The following is an 18,602-nucleotide window of genomic DNA, read 5'->3' on the forward strand; positions in this document are numbered from 1 at the left end:
ACCACTCTCATCAATACTGAAATTTCTTCTGGGATCTTTCAATGTATCAAGGGCGTCCACTTCAGTAAAATAGTCAAGTGCATTTTGGAACTACTGAAGTATTACAGACTTGGAAATGTTCTTACGTGCAGTTGTGAGAGTTTCTGGGGTTCTGCAGGTAAGTTCTGGGTGGCGTTTCCGAAATAGCCTCCACCACTTGTCTTTGGATGCGGTACCAAATGAAGGGAGCTCTTTTTGCAAGATGCCAGCATCTGTCTCTTCACTTAGAATACATGCTACTGCTGATAATATGTTGTTTCTAGTGACTGGGTGGGCTCGTTTGACTGAATCCTTTATGTATTTGACAATTACTTCTTCAGCATCTGTGAGGAGAGGTTTTGGTCCTTTCCGTGTTGTCATTCCTCGGCGGCCAGATATTTTATGGGTAGGGCGGACTCAGGGATTCCCTACTTCTTAGCTGATGCTCTAATGTACAAGCCCAAACTGCAGATTAAAGCATATAGCGCCAATCAGTTTGTGAATAAGGAAATAGGCCTACAGTATAATGAAGTTGATCCTAATAGACGTAGAATTCACCATAGCTCATGTAATCAAGGAAAATACAGTAGCTAATATTTTAATCTACTTTTCCATGTCATCCAAAGCAGCTTTTATATTTTCATCAGTATGTTTCTTTTTGTTTTTTTCTCTGCTCTGAGGGAGGCCTGGATATTTTTTTTTCCTGCAGTGTATTCTTTACTCTGAAACCCCCCCATTTCCTCGCTCGCTGTTGTCATGGGGGGGCTTCTGGGACATTGATTGGGTCTTGATGGGTGGGGAAGCTGTGGTGGGGTCTCTACTCTACCCTCTCCCCTCTCCTTGGGTCCCTGTTGCTGCCTCAACTAATTTTGCGAGGTTCTTTTCCTTATCCTATTGCTTCTTCCTCTTCCCCTATCATCACCAAATAGTGAAGGCCTTAGGCGATGATACTAGTCTCCGCCCCTTTTGTCATCTCGGGTGAGACTACTCCCTCCCCACATGTTTGCCATGCGTGGCGACCCATATATTCCCTGCGCCCCTCTATCTGGGAGTTGAGTCCACCATGGGGCAGGATGTAGTTCCCTGTGGTGGGCAACACGCTTCTTTGGTACGGGGGTTGGGGTAAGACGGGTGGTCCAGTGTGGCCCCGCCGGGCAAATTGGCTGGCTGTGTATTGACTCAGTCAACCTCGGCTAGGGTCATGCGGGCACTGTTTGCTGGGCACCGCATTGGTCCGTGGCTGCCACCCCACACCAACCCATGTCTGCGTATACCTCTCCCGCCGTCCCTGGGGCTGTTGGGTGAGTTGAACCCAACATCAGCCTCCCCTCGTTGGGCTCCGTGGTAGGTGGGGGGGGGTGGGGGGTGAAGTCTACCAATTCACATTACATGGATACAGTTACTTCTTCTCACCCGATTATGGTGACGACCCAAGACCCCCTTTCAACTATGGCCTCGATCTCTTCCCCTCCTTCTACACATTCGATTGTATTAAACACCCCATCCGCCTCGCCTACTGTGTCTTCCACTCTTCAAGCTTCTGCTCCGTCTACTTCAGTCAGCGCTTCTACTATCGTCACACTTCATCCCTACCTTCCTCCTTCACCTCCTGCCTCTAATCCTTCCATGTCCTCTGTTTCCCTCTCCCGACCTCGTCCTTCTTCCTATATCCCTGCCCCTTCCCTCACCTCCTCAATTTTCGGTACGCAGACATGGGCAAAAATTTTCAACGTATACGACACGACCGACGACCTCTTACTCCACCTCTATCTCATTCGACAAGTAGGCAGGGATGTCACCTTCTCGGCCCGTCCAAATGGTTCCCACCTCCTTGTCGTTCACAGTGCTGCCCAAGCCGAGAAGGCTACATCCCTGGTCAATAATGCAGAACAACCCATCTCCGCGTCCCCAGACATCCAGCTCAATTCTACCACAGGCACTGTACGTTTACCATCTTCAATGTCCTTCGGCCATAGGGCTTTCCCTGATTGTACTAATGATATTGAACCAATCCTATCGGAACAACATCATCCAATTCGTTCAGTTCATTGCTATACAATTCCTCCTCGTGGACGATGCCAAGAGCCTGCTAATATTGTTAAAATAGTTTTTACCTCTTGCGATCTGCCTCCCACAGTCATCATTGGAGGCACTGTTCTCCCAGTACGCGAATATATTCCAATTCCTCGTCAGTGCACATCTTGTTGGCGCTTTGGCCATCCAGCCAAGTACTAAAGATCATCCGCAGTCTGCGCCAACTGTGCACTGGCCAGTCATACCACCTCAGACTGCATTTCCATCATCCGATGCTTCCCAAATTGTCAAGGTGACCATTCTGCCTCCTACCGACATTGTCCTGCCTACCTCTTTGAAGCAGAAGTGTCTAGTGTCCACTGAAAAACTGGCCTTTCCCTACGTGAGGCTCGTTGCAGAGTTCGCAGTCTCGGTCATCACCCTAGTGTTACTTATGTACGTGTAGCCCGTCCTCCTTCCGTAATAACTTCTAATCCCAGAACTATTTCTTCTTTCCCTTTTGCATCTGTCCCCTCTTCATCTCTCTCCTCTCACCTTCCCACCTCTCACTCTGTACCTACTCCTGTAACTCTTGTCTCCTCTTCTCTTCCTCCTAGCACTCCTATTTCCACCTCTTTCTTCTCTCTACCTAAACCCCTTTCTACCTCAATCCCCCCCTTACAGACTCCTCTTGTTCCTGTCTCTAATTCTTTCTTTGTTTTAGATTCCTCTACCCCTACCTCCCCTTCATCCCTTTCTTTACCTATTCCCTCTCCTCATCCTTCCCCTCATTCCCAACCTCGTCCCTCCTCTCACTCCAATTCTGTCTCTGGCCCAACGTACCATCCGACCCCCATCCTCCTCTAGTGGTAAGCGCAGACAACCCATTGTGTCAGACTCTAAAACCTTTCCTGTCCATCATCCTGCTTCTCCGGCTCGTAAGTTCGTGCAACGAATACCCGACCCTCTCGATCGATACACTCTCCCGCATCAAAGTCTACATCTCAGCAGTCTCCTCAGCCACGTCCCCGGACTACTCCACAGCCGGCAAATTGTTGCACAAAACCCTCTGGAGATGACGACAGTGAAACGATCCCCAAGATTATGGATTACATTTTATGCCAGATTCAGCAGACAATGCTGTACCCTCTCCTTCCACCCACTCTGTTGAAGTTCATCCTGTGCCACCTGACCTCCCTCCTACTCCTCTCCCTCCTTCACCTTCTGTCTCCTCCTCCTCTTTACCCCCCTCCTCTTCTACTTCCAGTAATCCATTCCCTCTATCTCTCCCCATGCTTCCAGGCTATGGTGACCGTCCTGCTCGTTCACCAATTCCACCTTCTAACCCTATTCCTACAATCGTAACAACTCGATGATTTATTATTCTGTAATATATTTTACTTCCAGTGTACTATATTTTACTCCTAGTGTAATTTATTTTATTTCCTATGTATTTATATTTTACTTCCTGTGTGTTATTTTTTATCTTTAGTATTAATTTCCTTTTATCTTTCCTAGACATTATTTCTCTTTTAGGTTTTACTTTTATTTGGTGTTTTAAAGTTTTAGTAACATACATAGTCTTATGGCCCACCGCAAACTTCCCAACCAGACTTCGTTCTTCCAAACAGTTATTAGTTTTTATTTTACACAATGGCTCCCATCATACAATGGAATGTCCGCAGTTTTACCACACATCAGCCAGACCACCGGTTTTTAATTTCTTAATATAATCCCCCAATTCTCTGCTTACAAGAGACACGCCTCACTACCCCCCTCCCCCCATTCCGTCTTATTCATATCAGAGTCTACCACATTCCCAGTATGATACCTGTCTCCCGATACATGTTGACATTCCTTTTCAAACCCTTTCGATTACGACTACTATCAAATGTACCTTCGCCAGAGTGTTTCTATCACGGTGGATTAAAGTGGTCTCACTATATCTCTTCCCTTCAGTGCCCATCAGTTTTACTGATCTCGATCAACTTTTATCTGACCTTCCCCCTCCTATCCTGCTTTTAGGTGATTTTAACTGTTGGAACCCCTTCTGGGGTGAATCTGTTTTAATAGCACATGGGTGCTCCTTGGAGGATTTCCTCCTTGCCCATGATTTATACATTTTTAACACTGATTCCCCAACCCATTTTGACAACCGTACTCGAACTTTCTCTGCCATTGACCTGTCCGTCTGCACCCCAACGCTTTCCTTGGACTTCACTTGGTCGGTCTTGAATGATTACTGTGCCACGGACCATTTTCCAATTCTCCTAACCCCCACATCATACTATCCGGTCCCCAGCCCTCCTCGATAGCATTTTGATAGGGCAGATTGGACAACCTTTACGTCCCATGCTGTTCCTCCCACTCCTCTTCCGCTCTACCATGATCCAACTGCTATTCTTTCCTGTTTCCGTGCCTTCCTCCGTACGGCTGCCCGAGCCTCTATTCCGCGTACCTCCCGTCCCATGTCATCAAAATGTGTGCCATGGTGGAATAACCAATGCAATTCAGCCCTCCGGGTCAAGAGGGCCAGGTGGAAGAGCTTCCGTAGAAAAAGGGGCACTGTGTTGGAGGTCCAAGCATTTATACTTTTTCAGCAAGCCAATGCTCTCCTTCGCCGAACAATCTGTCGAGCAAAAAAGGACAGCTGGATGTCTTATGTCTCTACTATTGTCTCAGACACACCCATTCCACGGATATGGTCCCGCATCAGGAAAATAGTGGGTAAACGGTCACAAACCCCGACTCCAGTCGTCACCACCAATGATGGAGCCATAGGCGATGTTTTTCAGGTTGCCAATCTTCTGGGTTATCATTTTAGTCAGATTAGCAGTGGGTCCCATCTCCCCCCTACATTTTTAACAACCAAAAGACGTTCAGACCGGACGCCCCTACAGTTCACACTGTCGTCAGATGCGGCGTACAATGCCCCTTCCTCCAGCTCAGAACTCAAAGCTGCTCTAACTGCTTGCAGTTCTACCTGTGAGGGAACTGATGGTGTATACTACAACATGATAAAACATCTGTCCCAGCCGGCCCTTCACTTTCTGCTTAGAATATATAATACTATATGGTCCACTGGAAACTTCCCTAATGAATGGAGACAGGCCTACCTCCTACCATTCCTTAAACCTGGCAAATCTGGGTCGTCACCTGGAGATTATCGCCCTATTGCTCTTGTTAGCTGTCTATGGAAACTGATGGAACGTATGGTAAACTCTCGCCTAAGGTGGCATTTAGAATCACGTGGTGCGATCTCGCCCTTACAATATGGGTACCGCAAGGGGTGGAGTACCCTAGGTCCCCTGATGAGGCTAGCAACCTTCGTCCAACAAGCCTTCACTAACTCAAAGATGGTCATAGCTGTGTTTTTTTATCTCGAAAAGGCCTATGATACGATCTGCAGGTATAACATTCTCCGTGTTCTACAACACTCTTTAAAGGCAATATGGGGGTCTTCTTACAGAACTTTCTTTATAACCGGACCTTCTGTGTACACCTTCAGAATGTCTTATCCCGGTCTTATGTACAGCATGAGGATGTCCCACAGGGATGTGTGCTTAGCACTACTTTTTTTATCCTTGCAGTAAATGATATCGTTTCATCTCTCCCACATGGTGTTCATGCTTCATTGTATGTACGAGTAGATGATTTTGCTATATGCCATTGGAGTGGATGTCTTGGCCTTACGAGCCCTGCTTCAATCAGCTATAGATGCCGCTGCAGGGTGGGCCATGGATCATGGCTTTAAACTCTCCCCCACGAAATCCTGTCCTATAACTTTTACGACACTTCAATCAGTCCCTCAATACCCTCTTACACTATATGGTACCCCCCTGCCATATCGATTATCAGTCCCTTTCCTTGGCCTTGTCTTTGATTCTCGACTGACTTGGTCCCCCCATCTCACTTCCCTTAAGACCTCTGCTTCCCTCAGACTTCGGTTATTACAAACTCTTAGTCATATGTCCTGGGGTGCAGACCGTACAACTCTGCTCCGTCTCCATACTGTCTTAGTTTTGTCAATGATTGATTATGGCTGTCAGGTTTATGCATCTGCCTCATCTTCCTCCCTTCAGCACCTAGATTCTGTTCAACATCATGGTTTGTGTCTGGCGTTGGGTGCTTTTCGCTCCACCCCGGTTACGAGCCTGTATGTTGAGTTGGGTATACCCGCTCTGTCCTCCAGACGTGACAAGCTAACTCTCCGTTACCACATTCGCCTTCTTCAACACCCATCTGCAGGTTTCCCTTCCTCTGTTACGCACCTCTCCCCTCCTTTTCAGCCCTCATTAGCTTCATCTTTTCCTTGTAGGGTCTTCAACTTACTTGCATCCCTTTCTTTCCCTGCTATTTCTGTTCTCCCTCTCAGAGATTCTATGTTTCCGCCTTGGCTTCTTCCTCGCCCTATTGTTTGTGATGCCCTGCTCTCCTGCCCAAAGTCCTCTTCCACCCCACATGAACTCTATAGTCTTTTTATGGATCATATGCGTTGTCACTCCTCAGCGACCCCAGTGTACATAGACGGCTCCAAGTCTTCTGTGGGCTCGGGTTTTGCTGTTCTTTTCCCAGACCATACCTATCAGATCCACCTTCCACCAGTTACCAGTATTTTCACTGCCGAACTGCTGGCCATTTTACTGGCCCTTCGTGTTATATACCGTTCCAGTTTACACACTTTTGTTATTTTCACAGATTCTCTTAGTACACTACATGGTATTCAGTCTGTCCCGGACAGCAACCCGCTAGTGTTGGAGATACAGGAATGGTTGTTCCGTATTACCACCAGATTGAAGTCTGTCTCCTTCTGTTGGGTCCCAAGACATGTTGGGATACCGGGTAATGAGAGGGTTGATTGCCTGGCACGTACAGCTGTCACCTATCTCTCTGTCACACCTCGGCCTATCCCAGCAACTGATTATTTCCCGATTGTTACCCGTCTCCTTGGCCAACGGTGGCAAGCAGAATGGACATCTACAACTGATAACAAACTCCGCTCCATCACACATACTGTCACTCCCTGGCAGTCGTCCTCTCATCGCAACAGGCGTTGGGAAACTGCTCTAGCCCGTCTGTGCCATGGTCACATGCGTATCACACATGGCTTTCTAATGTCAGGAGGCACTCCTCCGACCTGTTAGTGTTGCCAGGTTCCACTCACGGTCCATCATCTTTTTCTTGATTGCCCTTGGTTCCACGCCATGCCAGACGGACTCTCCCGTTCCTTTACTCCCTTGGACGTCCCCCTACCTAAGCCGATCTTCTTGGTGAATCCCCTGTGTTTTCCATCACACACCTCATGCGCTTCCTATCTCAAACCCTATCTTGCCTCACATTTAGTGTCTACCCCGCCTTCCCCTTTGCTTTTAGTGCACCATAGCATACCCGTCATTTTTATACATCGGTTTTAGTGCCATATAGTCCTCGTGGGCTTGGTGCTAGTTCTTATTACTTACTTACTTTACTCTGAAAAATTAATACTGTCAATATATAGTCTTTTTTTTTTTTTTTTTTTCATAGATCAATAGGTACGCATTGCATGGTGCCCTTTATGTACGCGCGTACACATAGGGCATCTCGCAGTGTGTATGTTTCGGACCAGTCATGGGGTAATTTGAGTGAGATGGTACTCTTGCATTTTCAAAGGAAAGTGACCCATGTTGTCCCTAGCAATAGAGAAGGCATTAGATTTTCACACGCTCTGAGTTACGTCTCTCTGGCAGCCACTTGAAAAGATGCGTACGTATTGGTCTAGGCGCCCCAGCCCTGTCCAATACTAACGCACCCCCGTCCCTCTTTCATTATTCATTTCTATGCAGATCTTATTCTAGGTTCTGGCATGTTTCTTGCCTAAATCAACCTGCAAACAGAAAGAAATAAAAATAAGTAAGGTGTAAAGTAACCACAACAACAAAAACAGACCCACTTAGCTTTTCGTAAGAAATGGCAGTTTTCCTTCACCTTTCTTTCCTCTCATTTGGTTATCTTAGTAAGGAATAGGAATAGGTTTTGTAAATACTGGTATATTTTAGGGGAGGGGTTAAGGATCAATAGGAGACTGACTTTGAAATTCAAAATATTGTCAAATTCTGTGTATACATTTTTAAATGCCCAGTGCGTACCTATTGGATAAGGTGTATACGTATTGGGCACCTTACCCCCCTTGATTTTTCTCCATTCTTACAGGATGTGGTGTGCCTCTGCACGTACAACTTCTTGCGGCACTGCTGTACATGGCAAGCGGGACTTTCCAGATAACAGTTGGTGATTGTACTGAAATGTCCACTGCTTCTGTATGTAAGTTCCTGAAGAGAATTGCTATAGCAATAGCACGGGAGGTACCACACCACATTCATTTTCCACGTCCAGAAAAGGAAGCCACTCTTTCTGCAGAGTTTTTTTATATTGCTAGGATGCAAAGTGTCATTGGCTGTATAGATGGGACGCATATTAAAATTCAGAGCCCTGGAGGGGAAAATGCTGAAGTATACTGTTGTAGAAAATGCTTCATGTCTATGAATGTTCAAGGGGTATGCGATGCCAAATTGAAATTCACAAATATTGTGTGTAGCTGGCCAGGGTCAACTCATGATGCGAGAATTTTTGAAAACTCGCTTATATACACCAGGTTTGAGGAGGGACAGTACTCTGGGCACCTTCTTGGGGGTAGTGGATATGCCTGCACCAGGTTTTTACTAATCCCATCGAATCACCAGACAGTGAGAGTGAGTGATGCTATAATGCTGTACACGTACGCACCAGAAATGTCATTGAGCACGCTTTTGGTGTCTGGAAGAGCAGGTATGGGTGCCTGAACATTCCAATGCGCACCAAACTGCCAGGTTCTAAAGTCATCATTATGGGTTGTGCTGTACTCCATAATATGGCAATAAACAGAAGAATCCCTATCATAGATAATGAGGACAACCCTGCAGAACCACTTGAGACACAAAATGATATGGTTATTGTTCAGCCAAATAGAAATGCACTACGTGATCAATAAAAACGGCAGGAGCTAATAAGAAGGTGGTCCTAATAGAGGAATTAAGTAGAGGAATGTGGACAAGGAATGCGGGAAGTGTTAGGAATATTATTATGGAGTAAGTGGGAAGTTGTTGAATGCCATGAAGAGTATGTTTAAGGGTGCTAAGTCATGTTGTGAGCCACAGCGGCTACTTTTCAATGAGTTGATAGTGTGTGCTGAAACCCCCTGAAAGACAGTGGTTAACATTCAATAAGTATGGTAGATAATTACTGGGAGGAATCTTCCCCAGATCTTAGTGCAGATTTTTGTTTTTAATACTGATATTGCTAATGAAATGTTAAGGAGACAGAAATAAATAGGGAACAGCAATAATTTTTCTTATTTTTATATTCCTATACAGTATTGTACTTTCAGTTACATCTCACAGAGAAGTTAGTTGACTTTACCACAAACTAGATCACAGAGGTAACTTAGGTTAAACAAGTATCACATTAAATTTTGCTGAATTTGGTTTAAAACTAGGAAATTAGAGTTACTACAAATTGTCAAATTTATCATTAAAGTTGGCTTACTCATGAAGAAGTCATGACATTAAAGTGACTAATTACCCAAATCATCATGTGGAGAGAATGGAGAATGAAAGACTGACTAAGAGGGTGTATGTAGGTGAGGTGGAGAGAGGGAGAGGGAGGGGTAGACCGAGGATGAGGTGGAGAGGTATATGAGGGAGGGGGGGGTGAGTTGGGGGGAGGGGAGTCAAATGGTGGGTGACAGAGTGACTTGGAGGCGTTTTGTCTGTGGCCACCCTTTGCGGGATTAGGGCGTCGGGCTATAGATAGATAGATAGATAGATCATCATTATCCTGACCTCCCCGCAGGATGAGGAGTGGCAAAGTCCAGACAGCACAAATATGCCCAGTTCAATGGGTCATGTTTCCATTCACTCATCATTCAAGTCCCCAGAATTCTGGCTCTACCTGATACGCAAAACACTTTCACCACATACTGTAGCTTCACATAAACATATCCAACAGAGTCAATCCGAAACGAATTTGCAAAAAATATCACATTAAATATCACATGAGATTGAGCCTGTGCACCAGTCAACTGAACATAAATAATATTACATTTAAGTTGACAAGAACATTATCATTTGGTCATGTGTTCTGTGATTTTTTCTAAATTACTTACAAAAGCCTCATTCATCCGTTCCACAGCAGTAGCAATTCTGTTGAAGCTGCTTGCGATTCCTTCTCCTTTCTCCTCCGCAATCATTTCCAGGCTCTCAGTAGCATAAGTAAGAGAGGCTATACACATAGTGTATAGGTATGCATATGTAACCTTTCAACAAAGCTGCTCAGTTATAACACTACCACCACATGCAGGCAACCATCCTTGGCATCAAAACATACCGTGATTATTCGTTAGCTACGTATTTGATATGATCAGTAGCTACTTTGGGTAGGCTACGTGCCTATTTCAATCACAGCTTACCACATTCTACAACAACAACAGTTATCTTTACCTTGATCAGAGGCAATTAGGAAAGGTACGCCCTCTGGATCCTCCTTCAAGGTTGTATCCAGTCCAGCAACAATGTCCTCTGAGTCAAGAACTTTTTTTGCTGGACCAAGGTCAGGAGCTATGACAGATTCTGACAGTAGAGTCGGCTTGTCCATCTTTGGAGGGGAAGGTGGGGGTCTGCCGCCAGTTTTGTGTGACTCCCTGATGAATTTGCCATGGTCCTTCTTCACTGTGCCAAATCAAGGAAGTAATCAGTAAAGCTTTCTCCACAATGGCATTATGTGTGGTTATTATTTTTAGAAAGTGTGCAGGTATGTAGATTTGTGACATCTATATTTAGGGTGTATATACAGTATATTTAATTCCACAAAGACAATCACAATAAAGCAAAGAAAATAAAAGAGGAAGATTCAAAGGAAGAAATACTGGGTCAAGAAGACTTGTAGATGTGTATAGTACCGTACTGTAACATCAGTGAAATCAGTTGGTGTGAAAGAAGGTTAATGAAATGCAAAAAATTACAGCAAATATTCATATAAGGGTCTTCTGATGATGCATTTCTTTGAGTATTATTGGTTATTCATCTTTACTGCTGTTGGAAATGTGGAGTTAAGTAACCTTGACTGTTGTAAATATTTACCCTTGTTCCTTATGTCCTGATTGAAGGATAGATTTGATTACATTCTGATATTGTGCTAACACCCCTCAACCCTTGATGAAGAAAAAAAAATAGAGAAAAAAGTCAAAATGAACTCATAATGGAATGCTCAACATACATTATATGAGTAATGGACTCTATCTTTCAAAGTCACATGCTCTCCAAGAATTTCACCTGATAAATACAGTAAAATAACGATTGCTTATCTTACACTAAATACTAAAAACTGCTCATGGAAAGCAAAGGCAAGGTTCTGACTCGAAAAAATAATACAGGCCTTGGCATACTCCAAACTTCCAAAGCCTTTCATCATGTGCATACCTTGCCATTAAGAATAATATACCGTGATATATAGCTTACCTTTGCCTTATATATTCCCATGCTCTCTTCATCTGCTGAGTGTTGTTGGTCTGGTCCATGGGAAAGGCAGCGTTAAACTGTTCCGTGACCCGCTCCCACGCTGCTTTCTTCTTACCCAGAGTAACGCTCCCAGTATCCTTATTCAGAATATATTTAATTTGCTTTACTAACTGAACAAGGCATAGATTTTGTTCGTTAGGTCAGTGGTGTGCCTTTTTCGAGTGTATTTGATGTTGAAGCCATTCCTTTGAAACTTATGCTATGGAGCTCTGCTGTAAGCCACACCGTCACACGTGCTTGTGTTCGTCTGTTTGTTGTTGTTGGGAGGCCCAGTCTTGGTTCTTGGTGTTGAGTTAGGGCTTTCATTTCCGAGGGGGTCGGAGGAGCCCTTCCGGTGGCTTATGGAGCAGATGTCTTGCCTAGATGCGATGCAGTTGCCTGGACTTCCTTAAGAAGACACACACCAAACGAATGACAGGATACCTTAGGGGACTGTTCAGACCCACACCTCCAAGGAGTACTGGCAGAGTGAAGTCTCGTACACCTAAGACAGACAGACGATCCCTCAATTCTGTGCGCATGGAGTGAAATCTTGGACAGTGCAAAAGAAAGTGGGCAATTGTTTCCTCTTGATCTCTGCACCACTGGCAGTAAGGGTCCGGCACCAGGCGTAAGCGGTGGAGATGGGACGCCAGACCAACGTGTCCAATGCGCAGTCTGGTGAGTGCCACGTCCAAGGCACGAGCAGTGGAACGGGCCCAAGGGTGACAAGAGGAGTCTGTGCGGTAAGCCCCTAAGGTGGAGGAGGGGAGCTCTGCTGCCAATTCTGAGTCCCAGGCCTTTCCACTAGCAACCGTCAGAAGCCTGCTACAAGTTGCCTCTTGAAGTGGAAGAGTCTCCACTGCTGCTGAGGTCAAAGCCAGCCTTGCAGCCCTGTCAACTATCTCGTTGCCCCTAATGCCCACATGAGATGGTATCCACTGTAGGCGAAGTACCCAATTCTCCTGGAGAAGTTGACTCAGCAGGGTCTGGATCTCATAGAGGAGATGTCTCACTGACTGTGCCTTGGGGGACACAATAAGGTGCAATGCTGCCAGACAGTCTGTATAAATGACCACCTTCTGGGGTTGGAGATGTGCCTTGATGAAGGCCAAGGCCTTGAAGAGGGCAAAAAGTTCCGACGTGACACTATCATGAAGTGCAGCCAAGCGCCACGTTTGGCAGAGAGAAAGGTCCACTAAGTATATTGCCGCAACAGATGCTGCGGGTGTTGTGGTGTGTGAACCGTCAGTAAATACTTCAAAGTATCCCGCATACACCGTGTCCGACAGCTCTCTGTACAATGCTGGTGCTAGATGTCCATCTTGAGATTTGTCAAAAGACTCTGACAGGCAGAATGATACTAGAGATGAGAGGTCCCTCCAAGGCGGTGTTGGGGGCACTGAGGGGAGGGGCTGACGGAGTGGTGGTGGCAGCGAGAGGGACCTGTACGCCCAGAGAGCCCTGATCAAGAGTGGCTGGCGGGACTTCGCAGGACAAGCAGGATGTGACAGAATGACACCCGCCTCCTCGAAGAGCACCGGTAGAGGGTGGTGGCGGGAGGAGTGTTGTATGGCCTGGTAGCGGCGGCAAACGAGCTTCGACCTGGTGACATGTAGAGGAGGGACACCACTCTCCGCCTGCAAGGACAGCACGGGGGAAGAACAAAATGCGCCCAGGGCAATGCGTAGGGCGGCGTTTTGTATCGGGTCAAGTTTTCGCAACTGAGTGGAGGATGCTGAACCATAAACTGAGCACCCGTAGTTGATCTTTCCCAAGATGGCAGCACGGTAGTAGCCTAAAAGCAGGTCATGGTTGGCACCCCATTTAGACCCTGCTACACTCTTCATGACGTCTAGCCTCTTGACGCAGGATGTTCGGAGGTATTCTATGAGGTGACGCCACGTAAGGACTGGCCCATCCAGACGAAGTCCCAAGAAGGTGTGTGTACGGACTACACGAGGAGATTCAGTGCCTATCCTGACCACCGGCTGAGATGGCATGCGACGCAAGGTGAAGGCCATCACGGCACACTTTGACACCCCGATCTCCAGATCCCATTGGTGAACCCAGTCCTCTAGAGTTGAGACAGCCGCCTGAAGTCTCCTCTGTGCACCTTCCATGGTGGTGTCCCTGCTAATGATAGTCACGTCATCTGCATAAACCAAAGTGGAGACGTCCGGATGGTTGGGCAGGTCTGACATCAAAACATTGAAAAGCAAGGGGCTGAGAACTGAGCCTTGGGGCACCCCTCTACGGATGGGACGAGGACAGGAAATGGCCCCACCAACAGATACGACATAACTCCTGCCATCAAGATAGTTAACAAACCACGCCAACACTGAACCAGAGACCCCAAGGCGGGAGAGCTTATACAGGATGCCAGTATGTGGCGATGAGTCAAAGGCCCCCTTGATGTCCACGAAAAGGGCCAGCATATATAGCCCCTTTCGGTACGTGTCATGGATCAGGTACTCCAGCTGGCAGAGTATGTCCAAGGTGCCCCGGCATGGGCGAAAACCACATTGTTCCTCTTTAAGAAGGGATCTAGATTCTAGCCACCATGACAGGCGACGAGCCACCATCCTCTCCAGCAGTTTCCCTACACACGAGAGAAGGGCGATGGGCCTGTACGAAGATGGCTTGGTCGGGTCCTTGCCTGGCTTGAGGAAAGGCAGCAGCATTGAGGTCTTCCATTCCACCGGGAATATCCCCTGGCTCCAGCTGCGATTATAAATGTGAAGGAGGCAATCCTGCAGGTTGGGTGTCAGTCGCTGAAGGAATTCATTGGTCACCGAGTCTGGGCCTGCCGCCCTGCCGGTCCGAAGGGCAGACAAGGCGGAGACAAGTTCTGAGGCAGTGACAAGATTGTCTAGACCAGCAGTTGCAGGGGAAGAGACGCTTCGTTGTATTACCTCCTCGTACACCGTGGGAGAGGGCAAAGCAGATGGATGGCCAAACTGGGTGTCGAAGAATGATGCCAGATAGTCGGCCTTGGACAGGTCATCAAGCAGGCACAGACCATCCCTTCGGAGTGGATAAGTGTGGGTGGTAGGGCGCCCTGACATAGCCCATAAGAATCTCCAAGTGTGGGCCATGGAGGTGGAGAAGGAAAGGCTGGCACAGAAGGAGGTCCAGGCTTGCCGTTTTGCCAACTTGATGGTTCTGGAGCAGATGGCATTAATCTGACGGTACTTGCGCCCCAGTTCTAGGCAAGGGTTGCGGCTCCACTTGTGCCAGGCTCAATGATGGGCCCTGACTGCATCCGCACATTCGACTGACCACCATGGGACTCCTGCTCGGTGTACACAACGGCGAGTTGAACGCTGAAAGACCCTGCCTCCCACCTCAACCAGGAGATGTGCAAAATCCTTAGCCGACAGTGGAGGGGAACCCCAGCTGCCTGGAAAATAGGAAGCCAGTTCCTTCTGGAATGTGTCCCATTTGTCTCCCACCAGCTTCCATCTTGGGCGACAGTCTCCTGACTGCAACATGGAAAGGCCCGGATAATCATAGAAGACTGGTAGATGGTCGCTGCCCATATAGGGACCCACCTTTACAGCTGGACACTGGAACACTGGATCTCCAAGTCAGAGGTCCAAGACTGATGGTCGTCCGGAATGGGGGTCATAACGGGTGTACAGGCCAGGAGGTGTGAGAAGACCGATGCGTGGGGAGTCTAAGAGTGCCTGAAAAAGAGACGATCCCGATACATTATTGATGGTTAGTGAAGGATCCCAGAGGTGATGATGGGCGTTAAAATCCCCCATGATGAAGGCAGGGGCTGGCAGCTGATGAAAGTAATGTACTAATTCCTCCCGGGACACATCCTGACATGGGTTGTAACACAACAGCACTGACGCCCATCCAGATCTAAGAGCCACCCTTACCGCCAAGACTTCCATCAGGCCACTGGGATATTGGGTAAGAGGCAAACTCACACTCTGGGAGGTCTCCCGAACAGCCAGTAATAGGCCCCCACCCCTCCTCTGAGGGTGGTCTGACCTATAGACTATAAAACCCCCCAGGGTGAGGCGGATGCGGGGTTGTAGCCAGGTCTCACACACCCCTACCACATTTGGTTCCCTTTCATCCACTAAAATTTTAAAATCCTGTGACTTGTGGACTAGTGAATGAGAATTCCACAGCATGATTCTTAAGCCACCTGTACTCCCCATGATAATATCAGGGACAATAGCCGCGGCCAAAGGAGGGAACAGATTTCTATGAAGGACTTCCCCTGTTGGTGTAATGCCAGTGCCTCGGTGAGAAGTGTTATGAAAGAGTTCCCAGAACCTGGACCCTCATCAATGGAAGACAGAGGCTCTGAATTTCATTGATGTCCTGGATGGGTAGGGTGAAGTCTCCGTCGGCCCAACAAAGGCAGGGCAGGGGTAGGGCCAGAGGAACACTGTTGGGAGGTACCATCATTCCCAATGGCAGCCATATCCGTATCCTGTGGAGGCACCCCCTGGGCTTGAGGGCTGGCAGTGCGGTGACGGTTGTGAAAAGCAGTGTGGGGGCGTGATGGTGCCTTATTCACAGTGGTGTCTGCATGGATAATGACCTCTGCCCCTGATGCGGGGTGGGTGGAGACTCCCAATACATCAGTCAATCCTAGGTCCTCCTCCTGAACATCATCAGCAAGGACTGCATAGCGGTTTGAGGATACACAGTTAGCATAAGTCTTACCTTACTGAACTAGGGCACTGCGGGGGGCCTGGGAAGGTGTCAGTCGACCTGGCCCACTGGGAGTCGGGGTGCTACGGGACGCAGTGTGTAGTTCACGAAGGCACTTGTTGATCTCCGCACAGCTGGCACCTGCCTTCCTCATGGTCATGTATATATCGCTGGCCTTCCTGTAGATGGGGCAAACCTTGGACACCACCCTGTGTTCATCACTCCCACAAATAAAACACCTAGGGTCTCTGGTGCATTTCTGGCTGTCCTCTGATCCTGCCCTAAAGGGGTGATAACCACTACACATGGAGCACCTAACCTTATTTCTACAAGTAAGTCGGGTATGACCAAACAGATGGCAATTATGGCAGCGTAATATGGGACGGGTGTACTCACCAACCGGGAACGACAAGTACCCGAAGAAGACCCTGGAGGGAAGGGGGCCACGATAGACGAGTCTTACCCATTGTGACTGGCTGGAAGCACTGGGGGCCGGAAAGTGAACTGGAATCCTGGTAACCTCCAAGAGTTGAGAGGCATGGTTGTCTGCAGAGCGCAGCCTCTCTGCTATAACTGAGACGTCCAGTTCTGGGGAAATCGGCCCAATCTTGCCCACTTATACAGCACCTCCGGGTTCATAACTGGCGCGCCTGCACACCACAGCCCAAGGTCCCAAATTCACCATTTCCTCGGGCTGTTGTTCGAGCTTGGTCAAGTTAGCTGAAAAGATTGCAAAGGATAGGCATGATCCATTCCCTAGTGGCTTGATGTATCCCTCCACAATGTATTTGGCAAAAGGAGATTCATTGAGGGCATCTGTCACCCTCTGTGGGTGACAAAAGACTCTGGATCGGTCCTGGGTCCGCACTATGTAAGTCACCCTTGTCTGCATTGCTACACCTTCCTCTGGAGCTTGAGTGACGGGCTTGGACTGTGGCAACGTTTTCCTGGCCTTCTCAGTCGATCCCGAAGACTTTTCCTCACCCGAAGTTGACATATGGTGGGGTCTTTTTCCTCCCTGCCAGCTGGTGTCCATATCTGCTCCTCCACTCTCCCCTTCCATTTCTCACCACTACACACACACACGTACCTCCCCTCCACACAAGAGGTACTAAACACTCCACCCCGTGTAACACACTCTATGGTAAGATGTAAGAGCAACGTCACTCCGGGCACCGGGACCAGATCTCCGAAACGTCCGTACGCTACGGCTCTCTCACCCAGAATCGAGGCCCAGTCCCGCCAACTGTTTTCCTTCAGGACTGCCAACACACACACACACACACACACACACACACACAGCCGTCCCGATGTTGGGGAGCTCCCGAAAACCTTTCGGAGCGACTGAGAAATCGTTATCGTTCGGGCCCACCTTATGCTCGGGACTGAAATGTTAGGGTTAACTGTGAAAACGGCCCCATGCAAGTCACGAAGAAGTGCTATGGAAAGTGTAGCAATAGATTTACACTAGGGGCCGTTTTCACAGTCAATCCTAACCTTTAGGGACCGCACATAGGTTGGGCCCGAACGAAAGCCACCTTCCGATTTAACAGTCGCTCCGAGAGGTTTCAGAGAGCTTCCCAACGTCGGGACGGCTGCTTGAATTCATCCGCAAGGGTTGGCAATCCTGGAGGGAAACAGTTGGCAGCTCTGGGCCTCCCAACAACAACAAACAGACGAACACAAGCACGTGTGACTTCTAGCAGTGCAGTTGTGCCGAAACTTAATAGAATGGCTTCTCCATCATTCTCACAGGAAAAAGGGTTACCATTGACTTATGAACAGAAATTGTGCCTAGTTCAATTAATCAGAGATAATAAATATATAATGAATAAGGAGACAGACAACGTTAGTCTGTCGAAGAAGAAAGCAGCGTGGGAACGAATCACGCAGAAGTTCAACACTGCTTTTCCCGTGACCAACCCCAAGAACACTCAGCAATTGAAGAGAGCTTGGGAATATTATTCTTAATGGGTAGGTATGCACAAGATGTAAGGCTTTAGAAGTTTGGGTATTTATTTCCAATATTGCCGTTTCTTTAGCAGGCAATCATACCATACCCAGTGGATTTGTTATGATAGTTTATACCTGTATGTTGTGTGTGTGTGTGTGTGTGTGTAAATGAATATTACGGAATCTTGATCAACATACTGAAAGGTGAATTTCGTTTCCCAACTGGATCCTGGGTTAGGTTAGGCTGGGTTGGGTTGGGTTAAGTTAGGGTAGTCCCTTCCAGCATTACTAATAATTCCGATCAGATTGTGAGTCATATTACGATTATTATTCATTTGCATAACAAATGAGGCCTCAAAACACTCAAAT

At 47.5% G+C, this 18,602-nt stretch overlaps 1 protein-coding gene across 1 annotated transcript; it reads right to left on the bottom strand.

Annotated features, from left to right (window-relative positions):
• Positions 1-1,197: 1,197 nt before the first annotated feature.
• Positions 1,198-14,668, bottom strand: LOC145414410 (uncharacterized). Its single transcript, XM_080283946.1, has 5 exons — positions 12,070-14,668; positions 10,545-10,772; positions 10,211-10,326; positions 4,917-5,014; positions 1,198-1,390 (listed from the first exon to the last, which is right to left on the bottom strand). The coding sequence occupies exons 1-5, from the start codon at positions 14,666-14,668 to the stop codon at positions 1,198-1,200; spliced, it is 3,234 nt and encodes a 1,077-aa protein (XP_080140072.1).
• Positions 14,669-18,602: the final 3,934 nt, after the last annotated feature.

The sequence above is a fragment of the Coenobita brevimanus genome, chromosome 99 (genome assembly GCF_032717465.1).
Source record: "Coenobita brevimanus isolate Jiangsu-jjx chromosome 99, ASM3271746v2, whole genome shotgun sequence".
In the NCBI taxonomy this organism is placed as follows: Eukaryota; Metazoa; Arthropoda; class Malacostraca; order Decapoda; family Coenobitidae; genus Coenobita; species Coenobita brevimanus.